The sequence below is a fragment of the Postia placenta genome, assembly GCF_002117355.1.
Source record: "Postia placenta MAD-698-R-SB12 unplaced genomic scaffold POSPLAscaffold_16, whole genome shotgun sequence".
In the NCBI taxonomy this organism is placed as follows: domain Eukaryota; kingdom Fungi; phylum Basidiomycota; class Agaricomycetes; order Polyporales; family Adustoporiaceae; genus Rhodonia; species Rhodonia placenta.
Window position 1 is genome coordinate 1,024,548 of NW_020169847.1, and position 21,798 is coordinate 1,046,345.

Here is a 21,798-nt window from a genome sequence, read left to right on the forward strand (position 1 = left end):
AGAGATGTACGGGGACAGAATAAATAGTAGCATGTGTGACTAAACGCATGTGGGGTAGGAACTATCGACATTGTACACATAGCATGATAACCAGAACGCAGCAAGATCGAAAGCACGAGAGACTAAGCGAGTGAGACATGTATAAGTGTAGCTTGACCTTGCACACTTGGTACCGGCGCCAGCGCCAGCAAAATCCAGTGTATGTTTTGTTCAGAACATGTTGCTGACCCCAACGCTCGACGAGGAGACAGACACGCTCCGCATACGTATAGCCTCCGCCTGCAGACTCGCGTAGGATGACGTCCGGTACGTCATCCCAGTCCCGGTCCGCGGCTTCGGCCGCGGCCCGGGGACGAGTGGTCTCACTCGTGGTGACGAGGGAGGCGGAGATGGGACGGGCGAGAGCGGAGGCGAGGCTAGCTTGCCACCATATGAAGTCGGCGAGCTCAATGTGGATGGCGAGAACGAGCGAGCCTGCGCGGCGCCAGTGGTATATGGACTAGCGAAAACCTGCGAGGTGGATAACGCCCTCGCACGCTGGCCGTCCAGCGATATTCCCTTCTTACTTGCAATGCGCGGAGCAGGCCCCGAGGGAGCACGGCCTGCCGGGCGGCGAATGCTAGCAGACTGCGGAAGCCGCAGGGGACGCATGTTCGCAGCGGTGGTCGTGGCGTTCGATGCGGATGCCGTGCTGGTGGACGACCCTGACGTGTGTGAGTGCATGGAAACGGTGCTGGTGCTGGACGCTGTGGACACGGTCCTGTTCCGGACACCTCCTGGTATCTCTGACGACTTGGCTGTGCGCAACGGGTAGGCAGGCACACGTAGGCCGCTGCTCTGCGGTGCGAGTGGAGTGGAGAGCGCAGCATTCTGGATCGATGCGATCGAGCTGGTGCTCGCTGATGCAGATGACTTGGGCTTGTGTCTCGAAATGATGCTCTGCACATCCGCTGGCTTGGGTAGGCGCACTATGCGCCGGAATGCCTGCACACCTCCCGGGTTGGTTGAAGACAACGTAGAAGAAACCGCTGTAGAAGAGGTTGTCGAAGCAGACGTAATCGAGGCGGATGACGCAGTCCTGTTTCTAGTCAATGATGCATTTCCCAAAGCGCCGCTTTCCGTCATGCTAGGGCGACGCAAGTTGGACAACGACGTCGAGGCAGAACGGTGAAGGGCACCAGAAGGTCCCATACGGAACGATGACTTTGTAGGCGGCGGCGACTGCGACGGACTCGAGTCGACAGAGTCAACTGATGAAGGACCAATTTCTGAGAGAGGGCGTGGAAGCGACGTCGACGGGCGCCGGGCTATCGACGTGTGGATGAGGCGACGGGTGAGCATCGACGGGGCGTCTTCATCCTCACTAAATATACGGTAGAAATGAGCGCACAGCCTGACTGAACAGCAACGCCTCGTACCTGTCACTCCAGCCGAGGCCAGTTGTCAGTCCCATTCCCGCACGAAGAAGATGGCCATCGCGGTGGCGCAAACGTCGTCGTGCCGTATCGCGCGGGTCCTTGTACAACAGACCCGATTTTGTCATGACCGATCCGGCTGTGAGCGGTGTCAGACCTGTTCAGCGGTTGTTGGTCAAGCGACGTACCTGTCGATGCAACACTTAGAACGCTTCTTGAGCGATCCAAGTCGTTGACGATATCGTCATTGTCCAAGGAGTATGCAGAGCCAGGCCCATGAGGTAGAAGCTTCGAGCGCGGAGAGAGGAGGCCATCACGAAACATGAGGTGCCTAGATGTAATGCGGGGCCGTCAAACAGTAGCATCATACCAAAACTCATACACTCACGGTAAAGGAGTATGCAGATCGATACTAGAGTCAGACTCGCTCCCGTCTCCTTCAAGCTCCTTCCCTGACTGTGAATCAATGTCCGAGTCGACCTCCTTCAGCCCGCCATCGTCCATCAAACCGCCGAGTGGAGAACTGGTCGCGGCTTCATCAACATTGCCTTGCCAACTTGACGGCACGCTGGTGACAGAGCTAGTCCTAGAGCGTACCCGGAATGAAGAGGGAGCAAAAGCAGCAGACGACCGCCGTCTAGGTCTAGGAGTAGTCGCCAGAATCGTACCAATGTCTGGACTTGGTGGCCTTATGGAATCTATCCCAGCGCGCTGCTGCCTTCTAGGCGGACTACCAGCTACCTCAGTCAACGCAGAAGATTCCGTTACACCAGGTAATGGTAAAGCATGACCCGGCGACTTGCTTGGCTTCGACATACTCGAAGTCCGTATGCGGGGTGAGATGGTGTCGCCAAAGCTAGGTGTCAGCATTTTGCAGGCCAGTTGTCGAGATGGGGTGAGAGGGCGGAGAGACTAACAAGCCGTCACCGAAAGCGGTCACAAACTCACGAGGGAAAATGTGGCAGCTCGTGGCAGCCAAAAGAGGGAGTCGTTGAGCTGCGTCCGACAACACTGGAGATTCAAGACATGCACAGCCGTGTAGGAGCATCAAGATGGCTCCGAATGAGACAAGGCAGGGAAGCACATGCATGTCCAACAAACATCAATTCGAACGTGACGACCACGGCCGCAATACTTGATCGGGAAACGCCGACCATGTCGGACCTGCTAATATTGAAGTTTGAGCAGAACGCTCACCTTTGGAGGTGACCTTACTACTGCCGATGATAGACAGCGCGAGAGGAAAATTCGAGCACCTGGGAAACAGGATAGGGGGGAGGAAGTGGAAGTGGAGGAAAGAGGGCGATGGTGGAAGTAGAGGAAAGAGGGCGAAAGTGGAAAGCTGATTTGACCCGTGTATCATAGGGCCCTTATACCTGCGCGCAGAGAAGGCTATGACGCAAAGGAAAGAGCGGGGATGACATCACCACCCTTAACAGACGTTGCGTCGATCGAGGGGCAAACTGTCGCCCAATTCGGTATGCCTCATACCATATTAGGATAGGTTATAGCGCGACCAAACTTGCACAACAACAAGACTACTTGCTTCAGCCCTTATCGACATCACACTTAATACGCATCACAACGAATGATTCAGACGCAAGAGCACACGTTGGCTCAGTCACCCCGCAGAGGGAAGTACACCGGGATTCTCAGTCCGAGGCCGCAGTACATCAATGGTTAAAACATTCGCGCGCCCAGGACATGATATCTGTATTGATGGTCGATGGTTGGTGGCCTTCGGAGGTCGCGTAGCTGTGTAACTACGTAAAGTAATGATGCTCTCACGTCTGGACTTAATTCCGGGCCATCCATCGCGCCGTGTGCGAAAGCAGTGCGCCTAAATCAGCGTCTGAGTCCACGGCCATGGTAAGCGCGATCGTATATACATAGGCTTATGCTCATCGACTGATGCGTACAAAGTCTATTCCTTCCCAGCTATAGGGCATGGGAAATGGCGTGGAACGCTTCAAGCTCAAACCGACGGTCATAAGTCCGTAGTGTCCCGTTATATTCTCCAAAGGCTGTATTCTAATTGCCACATGGAGCCTGCAGGACCCATAGGAAGATACCCCCGGTCCTCGTCTGTTCATAACTTCTGAGTCAGACCGCTGCGGCACTCTTGGCTTTGACAGTGGCAGTGCCGTTGTATCAGTATTATTTATGAGATCCCACTTGGATCGCATGTGGAAGTGGGATGTCTATTTAACTCGCGTACGTTCACTTCTTGAATCCCAAACCCACTGTTAGACGGCTCAGTTGACACGAATATCAATCTCCTCTTACCTTTGGTCTAGGCCTAGAATGAGGAACACATAAACGTGACCACGGGCGGTATCGTGACATCGCCGGAAAGTGCATTGAATTTCGCATGATCTAACGTCATGGTACGCATGACCAGGTTGAGACGACCACGGGACCCATCTCATTGGAAGGAATCACCTGGTGCAAGTCATCGTAGCGACCTCACCATCTCCCCGCCTCTACGCTTCGACCACCGCTAGGTCTCGGGACTGCGCTCTCAATTGCGCACGCTCCTCTCCTAGGCGTTCGATCTCCTTCAGCTCGATCGTCCGAAACAGCCATGTCAGCGCATTTCCTCCGCTCCGCGCGCTCGGGACGCGCATGTCGTCGAGCAATGTATCGGCCAACCGCGGCCAGCTGCGGGGATAGGGCGGCAGTCTGTGAGCACCGGATAGCCCGACCCGAGGATGAGCACAGTACCTCCAGAAGGCCAGGTCAGTGGCGTTGCTCTCGTTCACGAATGTGCCTGCGTCCGGGTAGCGCTTCCGCAGCCATGCAGCGTTGCGCTCCACGCATGCGCGCCCATCCTCCTTCGACTTGGGCAGACGGAGGAACGGATCCTGGCGGAAATACGACGCGATCCAGTGCGCACAGACCTCGAACACGTAGCCGTTGTTTGTTGTCAGCTTCAAACGCACGTCACGGTTATGTGAGTGATTGCAGCGGCACGATGAATGTTAAGATGCTTACAGTACCACCGTTTATAGCGAAGTCCCTGTCGAAGAGGCACTTCAGTGGGACTATCCCCCGGTAAATTGACATGGTCCATTGATCCTGCTCAGCGCACGCTGGAGGCGGATCGGACAATGTGATATAACCGTCCCATTCATGTGCATCTTCCGCTGAAGTATGCGCCGTATACTGCTTGTTGAGGCCGAGCGCCTCTATCGTTTCCTCTGCAGAGCAGTCACAATACAGTCTCCACAATGGTATTTCCACTCACGGTCCAAGATTTTGTCCCAAGTAGATGCGTGGCCCGTTGCGTTGATAATCGCTGTTGCGCGTATAACACGTTTGTCGTGGAGTACGACGCCTTGGCCGTCGTTTGCGATGGAGACTGCGCGCGCCGGGGCAATGAGCTCGATCTTGCCTCGTCTCATAAGGTCGTAGAAGCCGTCGGGCAGCCCGATGCCTTCGTCATTTGTACGCAAAGTCCAGAAGAGACTCCGGGTGCGTCGCAGGGGTGAGTTTCTTGGCACCCCCAGCGTCGTGAACTGCGGGTTGCGTGGAAGATGCGTGGTGAGCTGTGATCCTGGCTTCTCGCGTATTTTTGAGGGCTTACAGACATCCAGCTTAGCAGCTTCCATGTGGCTTGGACGATCTTGCTACCGATCCAGGACGTGTGCATGAATCTCCTAGCGTTGAAGATAAGCGGGGAGCGATCATGCAACCTACCGATTCTGCCACCCACTCTAGACGTGTGCGTAACTCTATATGCGGCGAAAACACTGACAGCAACCTGCAAATAGCTGTGATTACATTGTGAATTCCAGGCGCTGACGGACTTGCCTGCTTCTGCGCACGAAGTCAGGATACGGGATAGGGGCCGCAAAGGTCGCATCGGCCACGGTAAATACCATGCACACGCGCCTTCCTTCTCGCGTCAAATAGGCTGCAATACTAAAAGCATATGGGTCAGAATGCATGAGAAGCGTACGCGCAGGAGCCGCCGTACTCCTGCGCAGACTTCCCTCCACCCACGACTAGAACAATGTCTTCAGGGCTCTCAGAGGCCGGTTTCACAGCTCGCAGTATGTCTTCGCGACGAGGCCCGAATTCAGAAGAGTGTATGACCGGACCTAGAAATCCATGTGCGGCAGCATCCTCCTGCGATAGACCTGGAGGAACACGAGCCTGGCTGCATGCCTGTCAAAGTATTTGGCTCTCGGCGTGTCGCGCCGCCTAGCATGTGTCCACGGCTCACCCCAGTGCACAGAACAATCTTGTCGTACTCGAGAGTTCTCCGTTGGTGTGTTGTGAGATCCTTGACAGTCACAAACCAGGTACGCGAGCCAGACTCGTCGCACGGGACCTTGGGTAGTGGCTTGATATTTAGCACCTCGGTGCGATACCTAATTCTGCCTTTAAGAAAGCGCTTGGAGAATTCTTCCATATACAATCGCATGTCCTGCCCAGAGAGTCGTCCTCCGCCGGCTTTCGCGTCCCGGGATGGTGGCAGCTCTAGGGAAGAGAACCTGAATTCGCCATGAACACTGTCGATCTGTCAAAACTAGCAATTTCCTCCGAGAAGTAAGGACGCACTTGTTGATGAACAATCCCGGGTAGATTCGGTCAGCACACCACACGCCGCCTGGAGAAGGATCACGGGTGAGCACTTCGACATCTGTGAATCCATCCTGAAGCAAAGTTTGTGCAGTGACCAGACCTGCACAGCCCGCCCCGATCACAGCAATTCTTGCTGTCAGGTCTGCAGCCATCGCGGTATGTTGAAGAGCGTACGCAGAATCGGTATCAGAGGCCATTTTATTGCTTGGCAAAAGATGGGTGAGAACCCTGTGCGCGCCGCGGACATGCTATATGACAGCTGACAGAGTGCAGATTGGTCACACATATGCAAACGTTCACAGTGCCTCGTGCTCGCGATTGCCGCACAGGCGAAAATTGGACGCCCGAGTCCAGCAAATGGGCTCGTAGAACCACAGGCGACCATCGGAAAGGAAGGCGTACCTGGTTACCAGATTGAAGACGGTACGTAAGGCCGCTCTACGGTCATCGGGTCGTACTCGGGCCCTGTGACGACTCTATCAAATGCATTCATTCTGACGCGGCAACGGAGATGACGCATCGGGAGCCGTCGTTCCCTGAGCCTAGAATACTGTAGGGATCGTGTGTGAGTCTGGTGTTCATAATGTGCGCACATAGGGACCGTTATCTTGGGCGGAAGCGCTGACTTCGTGGGCAAAACTGTTCTTTGCTGATTTGAAGGAATTCTTCCGCCTCGGTAGCTACGCCTGCGCTCACAGTAATGTATCCTTTTTGCGATGTGGGCATTAGTATCACGTATCACATTCCTCAGATATTCAAGGAGGTATTTCATAGTATTCCAAGTGCCAAGCCTGCCATTGCATCAGCGTATGTCAGTGTTATGAGCTGACATTCCTGCAGCGGTATCAAAATGAATGCTTACCTCTACTGCTTCCTTGTTAGTCATTCCGAGGATAATTGAACTAGTAGAACCCCTTGCTCCGAGTTACGTTGAGAAAGTCGCAAAGAGCGTGACTGTCAGACAGTGTATTCAAGGGCACGTTTGATAGCAGACGAACATATTAAACTACCATTGCCACATCGAGTAGAAGCTCGACTCCATGACTGACTGTGGTCAATGTGAGAATACTTAGACTATGTAGAACAGGCCCAGGCCTGGTGTTCTCGTGGTTAGTATTACCTTTAGTTGCCTACGAACCTTACAGGTGAATCCTTGATTCCGCTTCAGACCCTCTGCAATGGAGCAGGAAGAAGACAAGCGTGTTTTACGAACTTACCACTGCGGCGTACGTAGGCATACTAGGTTCAGGTCTCCCGGAACGCGCGACTTGCTTGATAATACACAGTCGTTCTGTTTCCGTGTCATCATTCGGGGACGTGCGAGCACGCAACAGGCTATATGATAGACTTCGAGGTGAAAGCGGGCACTGAAAGCCCCTAGTCACAAACTCGGTGTTCATCAGGGGTCCTGTCATACAAAGAAAAGCAACGGCGTTCAGAGCATGCATGCAGCATCATTGATAACCTGAAAACCGTCTAGTCATCCTGAGTCGTTATCTAGTGGAGTGACTAAACAGCCTGAAGGACTCTATCCCCTTGATCCAGGACGAAAACACCCACTGTGACCATCACCTGACAGCAGGCGAAAAAACGATAGGCGCGACCACCCCAAGTAACTGTTCTCTCCGGCCGATGATCCGAGATGCCTCAGCCACAGCAGCCACAGGGTAGCCACCGGCTTACCCTATCTGACATACTGCTCACTCTCAATCCTGCTCATCTGTAAATGTTGGAACAACGGTGCGACGGCGCGGCGAGCGCGTTTGTCCACAGGCATAGCGATGCCCGTAAGGGACAATCGCGTTCGCGCGGGGTCGTTATATACTACGATAGGGGCCTCTGGCCCCTGGCTACTCGCGCGCCCGAGCTTTCGAGCTCGTTCCTGACCATGCAGGTCAGTGTGTTTCAACAGTAAATACATTCTGTAGACCTTATAATTCTACTGCAAGTCTCATGTGTTGCTAATACTGCTGTACTCTATCATTACAGAAGATGGATTTCATGCTAATGTGCTGCTGTGGTCACTCGACGAGCACAACTTCCCACGCCACCTTGGCCCGACCCGCAAGCCAGAGTCCTCCACCTCCACTGCCCATGCAAATTTGGAACATGACTGATCCATGTCTGTAGTGCAAGGGGGTCCTCATCAATAGGACACTGCACATCTTGTACAAAGTGCATGCACCAGCTGCTGGCTTTAGTGTAAAAGTGTTGGAACTCAGATAGAACAATTGTAAGCACTCGAACGATATGACAGTGGCCATACAAGAATGTGTGCAATGATCCTCACACTAAGTGTGATGTACAGTGGATAGTGAAGTACATACAAATTCACGTGTTCTGCTGTATCTACCGTGTTTCCCGAACATCATCGAACCTGCCACTGGTCTGTGGCTGCGGGCCTGTAGATCTGTGGCTGCTGTGGCTGCGGCATCTCGGATCATCGGCCGGAGAGAACAGTTACTTGGGGTGGTCGCGCCTATCGTTTTTTCGCTCGCTGGAAGTGAATTTGTCAGTGCCGGGAAAACAAAATATCTTATACATAAATAGCAAGGATCACCTTCTTTATCGCAGGCCTTTATGACTCTTTGGAACGAGAATCTGGAGCTCGAGAACCCAGCGAGTAGTCCAGGAACTCATTGATTTTCCCATGGCGAGAAGGTAACCTCGGCAGGTCCAGCCGGTAAGCCGAGCTGATTGGGTGAGAGACATCAGGAAGGCGTCAATAGAGCATAGCGCTCAATATGTTGCCTGTTGGCTCAGGCGAACAAGACTAGATTGTGCATCCTCAACTTCTGTGTCTCCTCAGTCGATAGGTTCTCTAATTTATCATACACTAGTAGGACGGCATGATGTTGCGCGAGCTGAGTCCTGTCTGAATTGACTGTCTCAGGACATTCCGTGCTAGCATACCTAAACAATCGGCGGGGCATGCTGCTGGTAGGGTTATCGGCGGGGCTGGTCGAGTCTTTAGTGCCACCTATGAACAATAGAAGGGCGGCCCGAGCCCGGACTATATTCTACTAAATTTGTTCGCCTTCCTTCGAGTCTACGCTTCAATCCCGTCTTTAACCCCTCCACCACAATAGAGGCGGCTCGTGTGATACTGCGGAAATGGTGCGTGGTTACTCATAGGAGAAAGCGAGCCACCTTTTACTGGTGAAGAACAATGCGTACTACCGTCAGTAATGCTACCACCTTTTCGCCACATTGTTTCATGCAACGTGGCGAAGTCGTCAACGGTATCCAGGAGTATCCAAGCGACTATTGTGCGCACGCGCCACGAGGTTGGTGGGCCAATGCGCATCAATCCAACCTGTATAAAGTCCACGTCGCGCTCTGCACCTTTCCGCCGACTCACGGACAACCTCGAAGTGTATGTTTTTGCTGCTCGATTTGATCAGGCTTTGTTCACGTCTTAGTCTTTCAGACAGCATGCAGAGTGGCAACCCATTTCGTCTCTATATCACTCTGCACGAACGCGGCGCATCGTCCGCTTTCCATTGGGCGATACTGCTCGCACCAAAGGAGGAGAGCAAGGACCCACAAGACAAAGATTGCTACGCCTTTCACGCCGTTAATATCGCCGACCATCAATACCCGCGAGGCCCACAGGGTCAGCTTACATGGCGCTATCATTCGATGCGTACGAGTCCTCGGGCGAGCAAGAGAATGGTGGCCCGGATATTGGTCACCGAGCAATCATGCACTACGTCGTTGCACAGAGTACAGGACTTCATAAACAGGCTAGTGGGCGACTTGCCTATCAAGACAGACGAGAGCGGAGCCAGCAAGACTTGGGTTTTTGACGCCTTGGATGAATTGCGCAGCAAATGGGCTGATATCCCGAGGGTCACCTCTGACTTGGAATCCCAAATCATAGCTAAGGCTGAGGAAGCTCGACGATCCGGTGTCGAGGCCACAAACGCCCCCATTTACGAGATTCTGGATGGCTTTACATTGCAGGAGCTGGTATGCGGATGCTAATGCAGACAAAGGTGCGATAAGGTTCATCGTTTGTGTATGTGCATGTATGTGGGGGAGGGAGACGAGGCTAGATGTTTCGACGTGGTTCAAAAGTGATTGTCGCACATAGCACTTGCATCCTGAGTAGTCTCCGGTAGAGTTTTGTCTCAACAATGGCGCCGACGCGACTCGGAGAGCATCGACGAAGCATATTCATCGACGAAGAGTTGTCGGCATCTAGTCGTCACAATATTGTCGGGCGAGCGTACAAGCAACTTGCTTAAATTCTAGAAGACAGATTGCAGTGAGGACTCAGAGCGATACAGATCATTATAGTCCGTGTCATCAGCGTATCGTACATCATGATACACACCCCTCCTACATGTGCAGGCCTGCTCACCTACGAATTTACACCTGACCGAGCGGCTCATAGCCTTGCCGACTGCTCCCACTGCGGCCGAGACCGAAGCCCATGAGGAGCGTCTTCCTCAGCGACTTCCGGCCACCCTCGCCGTGCAGATCCTCGCGCTCCTCATGCTGTTGGCGGCGCTTCGCCTCCGCGAAACCCTCCGGCGGCACATCGTATAGCCGCTCGTATTCCACGCCCAGCTCGCGGCCCTTTGTCCAGAAGTCTTTACAGTTCCCGAGCATCCCTAAATCGAAAGGGTTCGGTGCCTTCGCCGCGCGAGCCAGGCCGTCGGCCGCCTTGCCCTTCGTGAAGCGGTCGAAGCCAAGCAAATTCATGAGGAAGCCACCGCCGCACCCTCCGCACAACCCATGGCTATGGTTGTGGCGATGACCGGCCTGCGCAGCTTCGCCACCCTCGCCACCTGAGAGCCCTTGCCGATGCTGATGGTGCTGGTGGCCCATCTGGCTGCTCAGGCTGGCGCCACCACGGCCGCCCATGAATCCATATCGCCCGAGGTTGGATACCTCGAACGTCGTGAGCTGGCGAGCAACTTGCCAGTACTGACTAGCAAGGAGGACGATTGTCCATGAGAGCTGCAGTGTTGACCAAATGGCGACAGAGAAGAGGAACGTATCATATGCCGTGATTGCGCACAAAGAACCTGGCAAGATGCAGGCTGGTGAGATGTGGCTGGGATCAGTCGGAACCTCAACGGAAGCGAAATCTATCAGACCGTGAGCATTCTGTGGGCTTCAACACGAATACTATTTACTTACACGCGAAGGTGAGGTAGTCAAAGAGGATGATTCCAATGACAAGAGTCGTTACAAAGAGTAAGAACTGCCGATGGTTGTTCACGCCGACTGAACAAAAGAGTGAGTCTCCTCACAGCGATACCGTGTGAGAAACTTACCGCAGTTCCACACCCAGGGACAATGACTGCAAGCCTAGTCAGCATAGCTCATACGAGTACTGAAATTGACGTACTGATCCTGGCGCGCGACGCAGCGGTCGCATGTGCGACAGTGCTTCGAACGCAAGGGTTTCCGAGCCTGACGCCAAAAATCAATAAAAGTCCCAGACAGAAGCGAAGAGAACGGACCATGCATTGAATGCAGAACGTCTGGCCGTTGAGACGGCCTTCTGCTGCGAGGTCTTCAATTATCTTCCATTCTGACATGAGCACCCGGTAATTGACGACCAGCTCCGAAGATGCTATACTTACCGACTTCAACTCGGCATCACTCGTCGGCTTCGGGCATGTCCCCGGATCTAGGCTTATGGCGCGGAAGAAGTTGTATGCACACAATCCCAATGAAATGGCAAACATCAGATGCGTGAAGGCGTGCGACTGCGTCTCTGAATGACAAGATATGGGGTTGATTAGCCGCCGGCGTTCCTGCGAAAATCGGACAATACGTACGATTGACGAGACGCGTGAGCCAGCTGTAGGCTACCCACACCATCGAAGCGAAGATGATACCCGCAAAATATGGGCTTTGAGCGACGCTGTCGGTGTAGTTCGATTTATCTAGGAGGACACGAGTGACGACCTGCAGATGATCAATCAAGCACAACTCAAAGTTGAACAACTAGGACGCTTACATGGTGCATGCCAAAGAACAACGCCATCGAAAGGATGACGCCAGTGTACCACGGCAAGATCATGAGCGTCGTGAACATCAGGAAGAAGGAAACAGTAGGCAACGTGAAGATAGCCATCTTGGTGTTTCGTTCGCTGAGCGGTTTGCGTTTCTTCGTACCGTCTTCGTTCATGCCACCCTCCTCCAACGCTCGTTTCCACGCACCGAGACTCTTCAGCTCGACAGCCATGTCCCGCGCGGTCCTGCCTTCGCCATCCTTCGCAGCGATGACCGCTCCACATTCGATTAGCCGCCGAATGCATATTCGGTTCCCCCGAACGACTGCCCAATGTAGCGGCGTGAGCCCCGTGTCATCTTGAGTGTTGGGACTTGCCCCGTGCTTCAGCAGCAGGTCCACGGACAGCGCGTCGCCCTGATACGCAGCCCACATCAGCGACGTGTGCCCCTGCGAGTCACGCGAGTCGACACTGATGGGCTGGTGCAGCAGGTAAAGCAACGGCATCACGGAGGACGAGTGCGTGACAAGGTGCAGAGTGTTGTACCCTTGCGCGTCGGCAATGTTTGCGTCGGCGCCGTGCGCGATGAGTAGCTGAATGACGTAGAGGTAGCCATTCCGCGCAGCCCACTGCATGGGGGTGGCAATGAGGTCTCCGCCCAGGGCATCGACCTCCGCGCCCTGCTCGAGCAGGTATCGACACGCAGCAACTTGGGCGTTTATGGATGCCCAGTGCAGCGGGGTAATGTTCTGGTCGTCCCGGTCGGTCGCCTTTGCCTTACCGGACTCGATGAGCTCTCGGAGGAGGCTCACGTCACCGCGTTGCGCCGCTACAAATATGGACACCTGCGCTGGCATAAAATTGTGTTTCATAGGATAGCCTACAGCCACCTACCTCCGCGTCTTGCGTGCCATTCGCCGGCGTAATGTTCGTGGCGGATACAGATGTAGGCGTTACTGAGGAGGTAGAAGGCTCTCCCTTGAGCTTCACTGCGGACGTTGGATCGTCCATGTTGGGTCAAATAAACACAGTGGGTCCGTCGGTGTCGTCTACAGCTCGTTGCTCGTTGGTTGCAACGAGGAGCGCAGCGCAGTGCGGTGCAGCATCGTGCTCGGGCTGCGAAATGGGCGAGCCGGGGCCACGTGCCCTCACCACAACATAACATGATTAACCAAGGCAGTTGGTATGGCGCAGCAACATGGCGCAGCTGGAAGCGCGCGGGGCTCATAACCCCGAGGTCACTCGATCGAAACGAGTTGTTGCTATAGAATATTTTTGATTTCTGCGAACAGCCCGCACTTCCTATCGCATACACAAGCGATACATTATGAGGCACCAAAATATCATCACTTAGTACGAACGAGTGGTCCAATGCACACTGCGATTCACACAAAAATTACATTCCGACTCTTACAACTCCTGGTGAGCAAATGCCCGCAAGATGGTCGCCACGCCCGCGATGACAGCAACCAGTACAGCGCCGCTTGGGTACACGCCAGCCGCCCTGTCCCCCGCGCTGCTCCGTCCCTTGCTCGTGCTCCCAAGTCCAAAGTCCTGACCTCCGTGCCCGTTCGAGGTCGCCAGCACACTCGGGTCGACACCCGCCACCTGCGTGCCGCGCTGTCCCGCCGCCGTGGCCGTCGTCGCGAACGTTATGGTGCTCGTCGGCGTGGACTCTCCCAACGCGCTATTGGACATAAACACGAGCGCGAACCCGGGCGCGGGAACCGTGACGGTGCATGTGTTCGCCGTCTGGTCGCACGGGACCGTCTCGACGTGCTGCGAACCCTGCAGGCGGCCGTCCGAGGAGAACTGACCGCCGAAGGTCTAGAAGTGCGGACAAACCTGGTGAGGAAGCTGATCTGCGAGTGACGGCGAAGACAAACCTGTCCGGCCCATGTGATGTTGAATTTCTCGCCGACGGACGGCGCCAGGAGGTACCTGCGCAGTCGGACGTCAGAGCTACGCAACGCATTCGTAGACCTGACAGCTGACTGACTTCACATAAACCTGCGCGGGAACGGCACTCGGCTGGCCTGCCACGCCGCCACTGAAAGACACCGTGGCATTGTAGTCGTTCGCACCCGATGGATCCGTCATGTAATTGAGCAGCGCAAGGCGTGCAAGCGCTCCATTCTCGTAGATCGCGTAGCCTGGAGTGTAGTCGTTGTTCCCGTTCGCGTACAAGTCGATGACTCGTGACGTATTCGTCGACCCGAGTGTCTCAGACACAGCCAGCACGGAGTAGAAGATGGGCCCGATCGTCCATTGGTGGTAAGAGGACTGGTTCGTGGGCGGCGCTGCGTCACATGTAACCATGAATACCCCGAAAATCGAGGCCGTAGCAATATGACTCACGAGTGAAAGGCTGCACCGAAAGCGTCAGTAGGAACCTCACGTTGAACACGAGAAATAGATGGTGCTCACGTTGTAGTACACGTCCTGTCCTCCAACATGCAAGAGCGCATGTGAGAAGTTGCTCGCAGCCATCTGCAGCCCATAGTCGATTGCCCACAGCGCCGCACCAAGGCTGTCGCTGATGCCAGGAAACCCACCGCACGACGCAGTGTTGGTCTCGAACATCACGAACGGCTTCCCCGCGGCGAGCGCGATGGCGCTCGAGTTCAGGTACGGCGCCACGATGCTCTTGCCCGCTGCGTGTGTGAGGTAATTCGGGAATTCCGTCTGCGGGTCCTTCGGCGGGCCGAAGCCAGAATATATGGCCGCGCAGTTGTCGTCAGGGTAGCTATACACAAAACATTTGTAAGGACACATGTGGCGGGATTAGCAACCAGAACACCGACTGCTCTACCGTCAGCGTATGTATACTGTTCGTGTACGCCTCAATAAAGCCGGTGTTCCAGACGTCTGGCAGCAACGTGTTCAGCGACGCCTATGCCTTGCCTGTTCGTCATACCTTCCGGAGTCCAATCTCCTGTAGCCACGTTCGGTGCGATGAGGTTGTTGCTCACAGAAATGTTTGGATCTGCCTGCATTGCCGCGACGACTTGACCGAATTCGCCGAAATAGTCATACGGGCCGTATGTCGACGCCCGATGCCCGTGCCTGCCACCAAATAAGATAAGCACAGATAACGCGTAGTAAAATCTGAGGAATACGTACCGTGCATAAAGATCCGGCTCGTTGCCAACCTGCAAACCGAGAAGATTGTCACCGAGAATACGCTCACCGTACTCTGCGATGGCGAGCCGCAGGTTGGACGTATCATTGAGCGGAACACCGAGATACCACTTCGTGTTCACAAGAGCAGAGATGTTCGACAGTAAGTAGAGGATGTCTGGTGTATACAATAGGGCCGGTGTCTCCGTCTGACGTTGCACATTCCTACCTAATCAGAAATCCTGAGACGCTGCGGTCGCACGTACCGGATTGTTGCCTGCCGTTTCTTGCTTCTCAACCATCTTCATATCTGGGAGACTCTGCACGAGAGTAGCCGTCTCCTGGGTGTTACCACCGACACGAATGTTGACGCGACCAGCGCGTTCGGACAATAGCGCCATCAGGTTCAGAAAAGGGACCTGCAGGAGCGAACTGAAACTCTATCAGTCACGAGCTGTACGCAGGGTTTGCCGACCTTTACCTGTTCTTCCCCACTGTAGCGCAAAATTGAATCGCAGAAGAACTCGCAGAAGCGACCGTACTCACAGACTTGGTCCACAACTGACATCTCGATGGAAAACCCAAGGAACGCGCCGCTCAGCTGTATAGATAACGCAGTAACATCGCTTGCACTGGTGGATAGCTGAATGCCAAACTGCGTGGGCGGCAAGGGATTCGGCAAGGCTGGCGCATTCAGAACAGTTGGGTCGTAAGCGGCGGCCCCAGTATATGTCGAACTAGATGCGCTGGTGGTCGGGGTGACGCCCATAGGGACCTGACTGTACACTGTGACCGCGCGAGCAAGTCCTCCGGAGGCGAGCGCACAATAGAGAAATAAGGAGTGGAGGATCATAGCTGTTGCCCGCAACAGACGCTGTGAGTAGGATGTCGCCGACTCTTGCGCGGGGTGCTACACGGACGGAGGGGAATGTTGAACTGGGACAAAAGGGGACGCGCGAAGTGAAGCTTCCCCGCAATCGCATCTCCGAGCCAGAATATGTCAGTCAAGACGTGTAGTGTGCTCGATCGTGACAGGTCGATCAGCTCAAGTATCCCCGCTCTGAGCACAACATTCATGTTTCTATCATGGCACACGGATAACATGACATCGTGCTCGCATTATGAGCAGAAATAAACCCATGGGACAGCACGATGTATAGCACTGTGCAAGCATCAAGTCATGGTATCACATATGCACTGAATAGTGACTCACAATGGACGCTCCAGCGAGCTAAACACGAAAAGAAGAGCACCCTGCATAGCTACTCTACCCAAAGGTGGACCCGGGCGTCACAAAAGCCAGGATAAGGTGCCGGCTTCAAGCGGATCTCAGAAGAAAGGAAATGCCGTTAGAGTGTTACATTCTGGCCAGGCAGCGACCGATATATTGGAGTGAAGCCGTTTTCAAGCTGAATGTGTAGGCTAATCGTGAAAGACAGAAGATCAACAAAACCACTGCCCAGAATTTTCGAGAGATGCTGTAGCCTGTCAACAGTTTTCCGAAGGATAGTAAAGACCAGGCTCGTAAACCAGCCATCCAGCGCTCACGCTAGTGGGCGGACCCCGTTTTTTACACGGTCAAAAATGTAAATTACAGTAAATCACGGGACCTTTGCTCTTCGGCACGTGACGCCCCTCCGGCGTGTAAAAAATAGTAAAAAAGTGTAAACATATGTAAAAAAAAAAGCCTCAGGGAGCGTCCGATTTACACGCAAGGGCGTACAGAGTTTCTAGTACACGCTGTAAAGTACCTACACATCCCAATTAAATTGCCACAATGTCTTACCATCTTCTGCCGGCTCGTTCACATTTACTAGCTCCGAGTCCTCCTGAACATCCATGCGCGGCCGTTGTGAATTTCCAGCCCTAGACGACGGCGGCGATGTCGCGAGCATCTCTAGAAGGAATATCATGAAGCAGCATATGTACTGCATCCGCAGTCGCATTTGTGGACCCGTTCCACTGCTGTTGATGCAAGAGCCACTGTCCGGATGCAGACCAAGCATCGAAATGGGGACGAAGTGCGTGAAGTTGCTTCCAGAGCATCAGCACAAACAGAGGGAACAGGATGGCCGCTGACTTGTCCTTCAAGTGATGGTATGTGATAGATCGCCGTCCGTCTAGCCACTGATCGCCAACAGTTTTGAGTAGTGTATTGACAGTATCTTGATTGGGAATAGCCAATGTACGCAAGAGTGTGAGCTGAGGATGCGATGGTGCTGCCGTCGAGAAGAAGTGGAAGGTGCTCCGGCTAGAGAGATTTGTTTCATTAGAAACGAGAGGGAAGCTTGTCGAGAGTATTGTGTGCACGGTAGCATTTGGCAAAGGTAGTACCAAGGATAGTATTGCTGGTGGCAGCGAAAGTTTGGCCTCGAGGGCCGTCTTGACATAGGCAGGTAAATCTTTTGTGAACTTCTTACCAGACCCAATCCATTCGCTTTCTAGGAAGACGCCAGCGTGGCTCGTCGACTGTGGTGCCATGGGAGTGACCGAGGGGGATGCTGCCAGAGAGCAGCCTGCACAGCAAAAGATTGGGGGGAAATACAATTGATTGGACTTTATATATAATCTAGCACAAAGAGACCGAACGTGGCGCACTAAACCTACGCAGCGGCGTTGACAAAACAATAGCCCGGGGCAGCGTGAGAGGCACAAGAGGCACAAGGCATCAAGTGGTGGCTGGACACGGGTACCCAACACGTGACCCCTCCTTATTTACATTATTTACACCGCTAATCAGACAGCCTTGTGAAAAAGTATAAATTACCTGTAAATTACCTGTCAAAAAGTACGGTGTAATTTACACCGATTTATTTGCCTTACACTAGAATGGCCGCTGGAGCACCGCGTCGCACGTCGGTCACGTGACCGCTCCCCAATGAGGTTGGCGCGTCGCAGCCTGTTCCAGCGCGATCTAAAGGTTGCTCTTGTTCCCGCACGAGAGACCCCCTTAGGCTCTGCGTATATTTAGCGAAATACTTCGGCGGCATTTGAGAGGCTGTTCTCCTCTAGGAACTAGCGAGCGCAAAGTGTAGCAAGACACGGGGTTAAACCTCCAGGGACTTGTCTCACAAGGTCGCATTGGTGCATCCGGAGACTCAGTGAGTGCTGGAGACTTTGAAGCCCAAGTCGTTCAATATGTCCTATACTATTAGCCGATATGACGAGGTCTTCGGCTTAACCATGGTCAAATCAAGTATCGTACCCACACTGTACATGGCAGCACCTCATGCCAGAGCCACCATTAAGTCAATATGACACTTGGACAAGCCTCTTGGGCCTGCGCACATCATTGCTAATTCTGTAGTCCGAAGACATCACGCGTGTGTGCGACCATCAGTCGCTCATTAAGACTGCTCAGGCTTGACGTACCGCTCTATCCCTCCCATACGCACGGTCATCGCGATTACTGTGACAGAGCGCTCCTCGTTGCATGACAATGATATCTGCTGCGCTGCTGATCATTACACCGAAGTGGCTGCTTACGAGTGAGTCGACCTTGACCTGCGATAATATCAGCCTGTGTGCTGCATTGCCGCATCATCCGGCGCGCACATCGTGTCAGCTGATCTCAGGGCATGCAGCACGTCGTGCTACTCTGATGGTGATGTCCAAGATGCCGTGTCACATACGAGAGGCTCTTGCAGATCTCGACAGGATTATGCTCACGATGACAATAGGTTAGGATGAACAGCACTACCCGCTCATGGTAGAATGAAAGTATGAAGGTGTGTACACGCACTGTAATCGTCTCAAGTATGCTCGCCGAGGCCATAGAAAGACTGTAGCGACTATGCAGTTGCAAACTCCAGCCGCATACACGAGGTACTATATATGGTAAGTCAAGCTTCTGTCGCAGCGTCGCGGCGGCGAACGCTGGAACGTTCTAGCACATACCGGGCTAGCGGCGCATGATGGGCGGGGGACGTCGCACGCTCCATATATGGGCGCTCCCGACGTTACTAGAAGCGTCTCCACCGCCAGGCTCGTCCTCGAATTGCCCCGAATCTCCACCCTACCATATATTAATAATCACATTTACAAGGCGCATCCACAATCGCACGCTATTGACCTGCTACCCATATTATCCTACAACATGTTCGGCTATAACCCGTACGGAGACTACTCCAACCCATACGCGTATTCGCGCGCCGCGCCTGGATACTCACCCGATCAAGACTACCTGCAGGCCCTCGCTGATGAGCGCGCGGCGCGCGAGCAGTACTTTGCCGCCCGTCGCGCACAGGAAGAGGCCCGCGAGCGTGCTGCACGCGCGCGCGCCGCGCGCCAGGCCTACGCGCCGTACAACTCATACTACTTTGACGACGACGACGGCACTCACGAGGACAATGACTACTACGACGGCGCGTACAGCGCCTCTCCGTATGGCAGCTACGGATACGGTATGTCGCCCGCCGCCCGCCAGCGGAGAGTCATGGCGGAACAGCAAAGGAGGCGCGAGCAGCTGGAGAGGGAGCAAGAGCGCTTAAGACTGGAGGAGGAACGGAGGAGGCTCGCGCAGGAGAGGCGGGCTATGGAGGAAGAGCGGATGCGGCAGCTCCTGGCCGACGAGCAGAGGCGGCGAGACGAAGAAGAGCTGTATCGTCAGCGGGCGAGCCAATATGATCCTTTCTTGCGTGGCTTCAGCTGGCTGCCTGGGGACGGGGACTTGGTAAGCCACTATACTATCCCTGCGTATGCTTGATCAGTAGACTAAGACCGCGCGTAGAACACTCGCACTGCGCGGACACCGCTGCGTTCACAGACCGTCGCACCGTCGAATAGGCGACAACCGACACACAATCCCTTGCACGCCATGCATACTCGTCTGGACCCCACCGGTGTTGGTTCAAGATCGGCTTCTGTCCCACCGCGCCAACCACCCAGCCCCGTCCCGCGGCACGCAGGCACATCCCCGCGGCAGACCATCCCCATTCGCACGCCTTCGCCGAAAGAGAGGACGAATTCCCCGCCCAAATCGCCCGCGCATCAGCCCGTGCAGCAGTACACGCCGGAGCAGGACGCTGCTGCGCGCAAGATCCAGGAGACGTACCGCGCGCATGCCACACGCGCCAACGCGCTCCGCACCATCGCCGACCTTCGCATGCGCTTCGACGGCCTGCGCTCAAACTTCGTCTTCCCCGCCGCGCTTGATTTCGTCGTGCCCGGTGGCGGGCAGATCGCGGTCCGCGCGGACGTGGATGCATTAGCGAGCGCAACGCAAGCCAGCCCGGACACAGATGACGCCGCGGAGCCGACGCGCCCGGACCTTGCGTACACGCCGGGCAACGCGCCGCTGCACGCCTATGTCGAGGAGCTCAGTCGGCTGCTGACCGCACTGGATGCTGTGGAGAGCCGTGGAGTGACGGAGGTCAAGGGCCGGCGGAGGGCCCTTGTGAGGGAGGTGGAGGGCGAGGCGGAGAGTGTGGAGAGGAGGGTGAGGGCGGTTTGGGCGGCGTGGGTGGAGAAGACGAAGGCCTCTGCTGAGCCTTCTGGCTCTCGGTCACCGGTCGACCTCGATACGGCGCATCGAACCGGCACAGCGGTTGAGGCACATACAGCTCTCGACGCGCAGCCACAAACTTCAGCAGAGACGTCGATGGAGGTCGAGCGAACATCGCCAGCGCAGCCCCAGTCGGACTGCTCTCCCGAAAGTCCAGATACGGCCATAGTGGAAGAAGTCGAAGACAAGGACGCTGAACCTCCCATGAGCGCCGAGCCTCACACGCAGTTGTTTGATGATAGCGAGCGGATGGATGAGGCCCCTGACGAGATAACTATCGAGGTGATCGAAGCAGAGCCCGAACCCCCAGAGGACGAGGATGAGATAAAAGCCGATCTCGAGGACGGCGAGAAGATGCAGGTCGAGCCCGCCACAGTGGAGGCAGATTTCACCTTTGAGCGCTTGCCGGCCCCGGACAAGGATATTCCAGTCGCACCTGCCCTGTCAATTTCTGCGCCTTCGCCCGAAGAAGCACCTCCCACACCAGAAATCGACGTCGTGGACGAGTCTGCTCCGGCGGTATCAGCGACCCTGCCTCAGACTCTGACTGATGACGAGACCTGCTCGCCGCCGCCCGACGCTGACATACCAGATACGCCTTCCGAGGACCGGGAGCCCGATGTCCTCAGAGGGGAACATCATCCAGCTAGATCGCCGTCAGACGCGTCGGATACCTCTCAGTCTTGCCCGACTGCGGATGTAGACGCCTCTCCAGACGCCACCGTGCATCTCCACCCGAAAGTCTCAGGATTCGTCGAACCTGCGCATCACAGCTCGGGCTCGGGCAAGCCGCCAGCGCCTGCAGATGACCCGGATGTGGCGGCGGTATTCGCGCACATTGAGCGGCGCACGCCGGAGCAGACGCGCCTATGGATGGAGCGGACGCAGACGCAGACGCACCAGGAATTCCCGCTGACAATCCCGAGGATTGATCCTCCCGGCCGGTGTAGAGCCTAGCGCGGACATGGAGGACGAGCCTGTCTCCCAAACCCTGGAGGGTTGGCGTCGCGAGCTTGTCGCGAACCATACCACAAAAGCATCTGGACACGGCTTCATTGCCCGCGGTGGCCTCTAGCAAAGCTATCACAACAGCACCAGACAGGTGGTTGTCCGTGTATCGACATTCAGCGCGGTGCACGCTCAGACAGATACATTTTCACATACCACCAACATGCAGGGTACCCAATATGCATCT

The 21,798-nt window shown here is 55.0% G+C and overlaps 7 protein-coding genes and 1 non-coding gene across 8 annotated transcripts; 3 read left to right on the plus strand and 5 right to left on the minus strand.

The window, feature by feature from the left end:
* Positions 1–210: 210 nt before the first annotated feature.
* Positions 211–2,231, minus strand: POSPLADRAFT_1061219 (hypothetical protein; the record flags this gene model as incomplete). The annotated part of the gene is made up of 4 exons (XM_024481357.1): positions 211–1,363; positions 1,419–1,554; positions 1,604–1,746; positions 1,804–2,231. The coding sequence occupies 4 exons, from the start codon at positions 2,229–2,231 to the stop codon at positions 211–213; spliced, it is 1,860 nt and encodes a 619-aa protein (XP_024334900.1).
* A 1,667-nt stretch (positions 2,232–3,898) lies between these two features.
* Positions 3,899–6,157, minus strand: POSPLADRAFT_1155526 (hypothetical protein; the record flags this gene model as incomplete). Its single annotated transcript, XM_024486951.1, has 10 exons — positions 3,899–4,076; positions 4,140–4,345; positions 4,410–4,615; positions 4,663–4,933; positions 5,002–5,074; positions 5,131–5,188; positions 5,221–5,339; positions 5,395–5,585; positions 5,644–5,932; positions 5,982–6,157. 10 exons carry the CDS (start codon positions 6,155–6,157, stop codon positions 3,899–3,901), a joined length of 1,767 nt encoding a protein of 588 aa, XP_024334901.1.
* A 3,283-nt stretch (positions 6,158–9,440) lies between these two features.
* POSPLADRAFT_1155300 (hypothetical protein) lies at positions 9,441–9,992 on the plus strand (the record flags this gene model as incomplete). Its single annotated transcript, XM_024486931.1, has 1 exon — positions 9,441–9,992. The coding sequence occupies one exon, from the start codon at positions 9,441–9,443 to the stop codon at positions 9,990–9,992; it is 552 nt and encodes a 183-aa protein (XP_024334902.1).
* Positions 9,993–10,238: 246 nt separating this feature from the next.
* POSPLADRAFT_1041533 (hypothetical protein) lies at positions 10,239–10,727 on the minus strand. Its single transcript, XM_024477927.1, has one exon. The coding sequence runs from the start codon at positions 10,713–10,715 to the stop codon at positions 10,380–10,382; it is 336 nt and encodes a 111-aa protein (XP_024334903.1). The 5' UTR covers positions 10,716–10,727; the 3' UTR covers positions 10,239–10,379.
* A 2,445-nt stretch (positions 10,728–13,172) lies between these two features.
* Positions 13,173–13,245, plus strand: POSPLADRAFT_t149. Its single transcript has one exon. It is a non-coding gene; the product is annotated as a tRNA-Met (tRNA).
* A 145-nt stretch (positions 13,246–13,390) lies between these two features.
* Positions 13,391–15,953, minus strand: POSPLADRAFT_1155254 (glycoside hydrolase family 79 protein; the record flags this gene model as incomplete). Its single annotated transcript, XM_024486927.1, has 10 exons — positions 13,391–13,807; positions 13,867–13,921; positions 13,980–14,280; positions 14,339–14,348; positions 14,408–14,726; positions 14,785–14,848; positions 14,898–15,046; positions 15,104–15,309; positions 15,367–15,538; positions 15,643–15,953. 10 exons carry the CDS (start codon positions 15,951–15,953, stop codon positions 13,391–13,393), a joined length of 2,004 nt encoding a protein of 667 aa, XP_024334904.1.
* Positions 15,954–16,789: 836 nt separating this feature from the next.
* On the minus strand, positions 16,790–17,581 carry POSPLADRAFT_1155314 (hypothetical protein; the record flags this gene model as incomplete). Its single annotated transcript, XM_024486933.1, has 3 exons — positions 16,790–16,830; positions 16,887–16,997; positions 17,290–17,581. The coding sequence occupies 3 exons, from the start codon at positions 17,579–17,581 to the stop codon at positions 16,790–16,792; spliced, it is 444 nt and encodes a 147-aa protein (XP_024334905.1).
* Positions 17,582–19,086: 1,505 nt separating this feature from the next.
* Positions 19,087–21,797, plus strand: POSPLADRAFT_1174079 (hypothetical protein; the record flags this gene model as incomplete). Its single annotated transcript, XM_024488272.1, has 3 exons — positions 19,087–19,503; positions 20,644–21,549; positions 21,781–21,797. Coding segments are annotated over exons 1-3 (1,230 nt in total), but the record flags the coding sequence as incomplete, so codon positions are not given.
* Position 21,798: the final 1 nt, after the last annotated feature.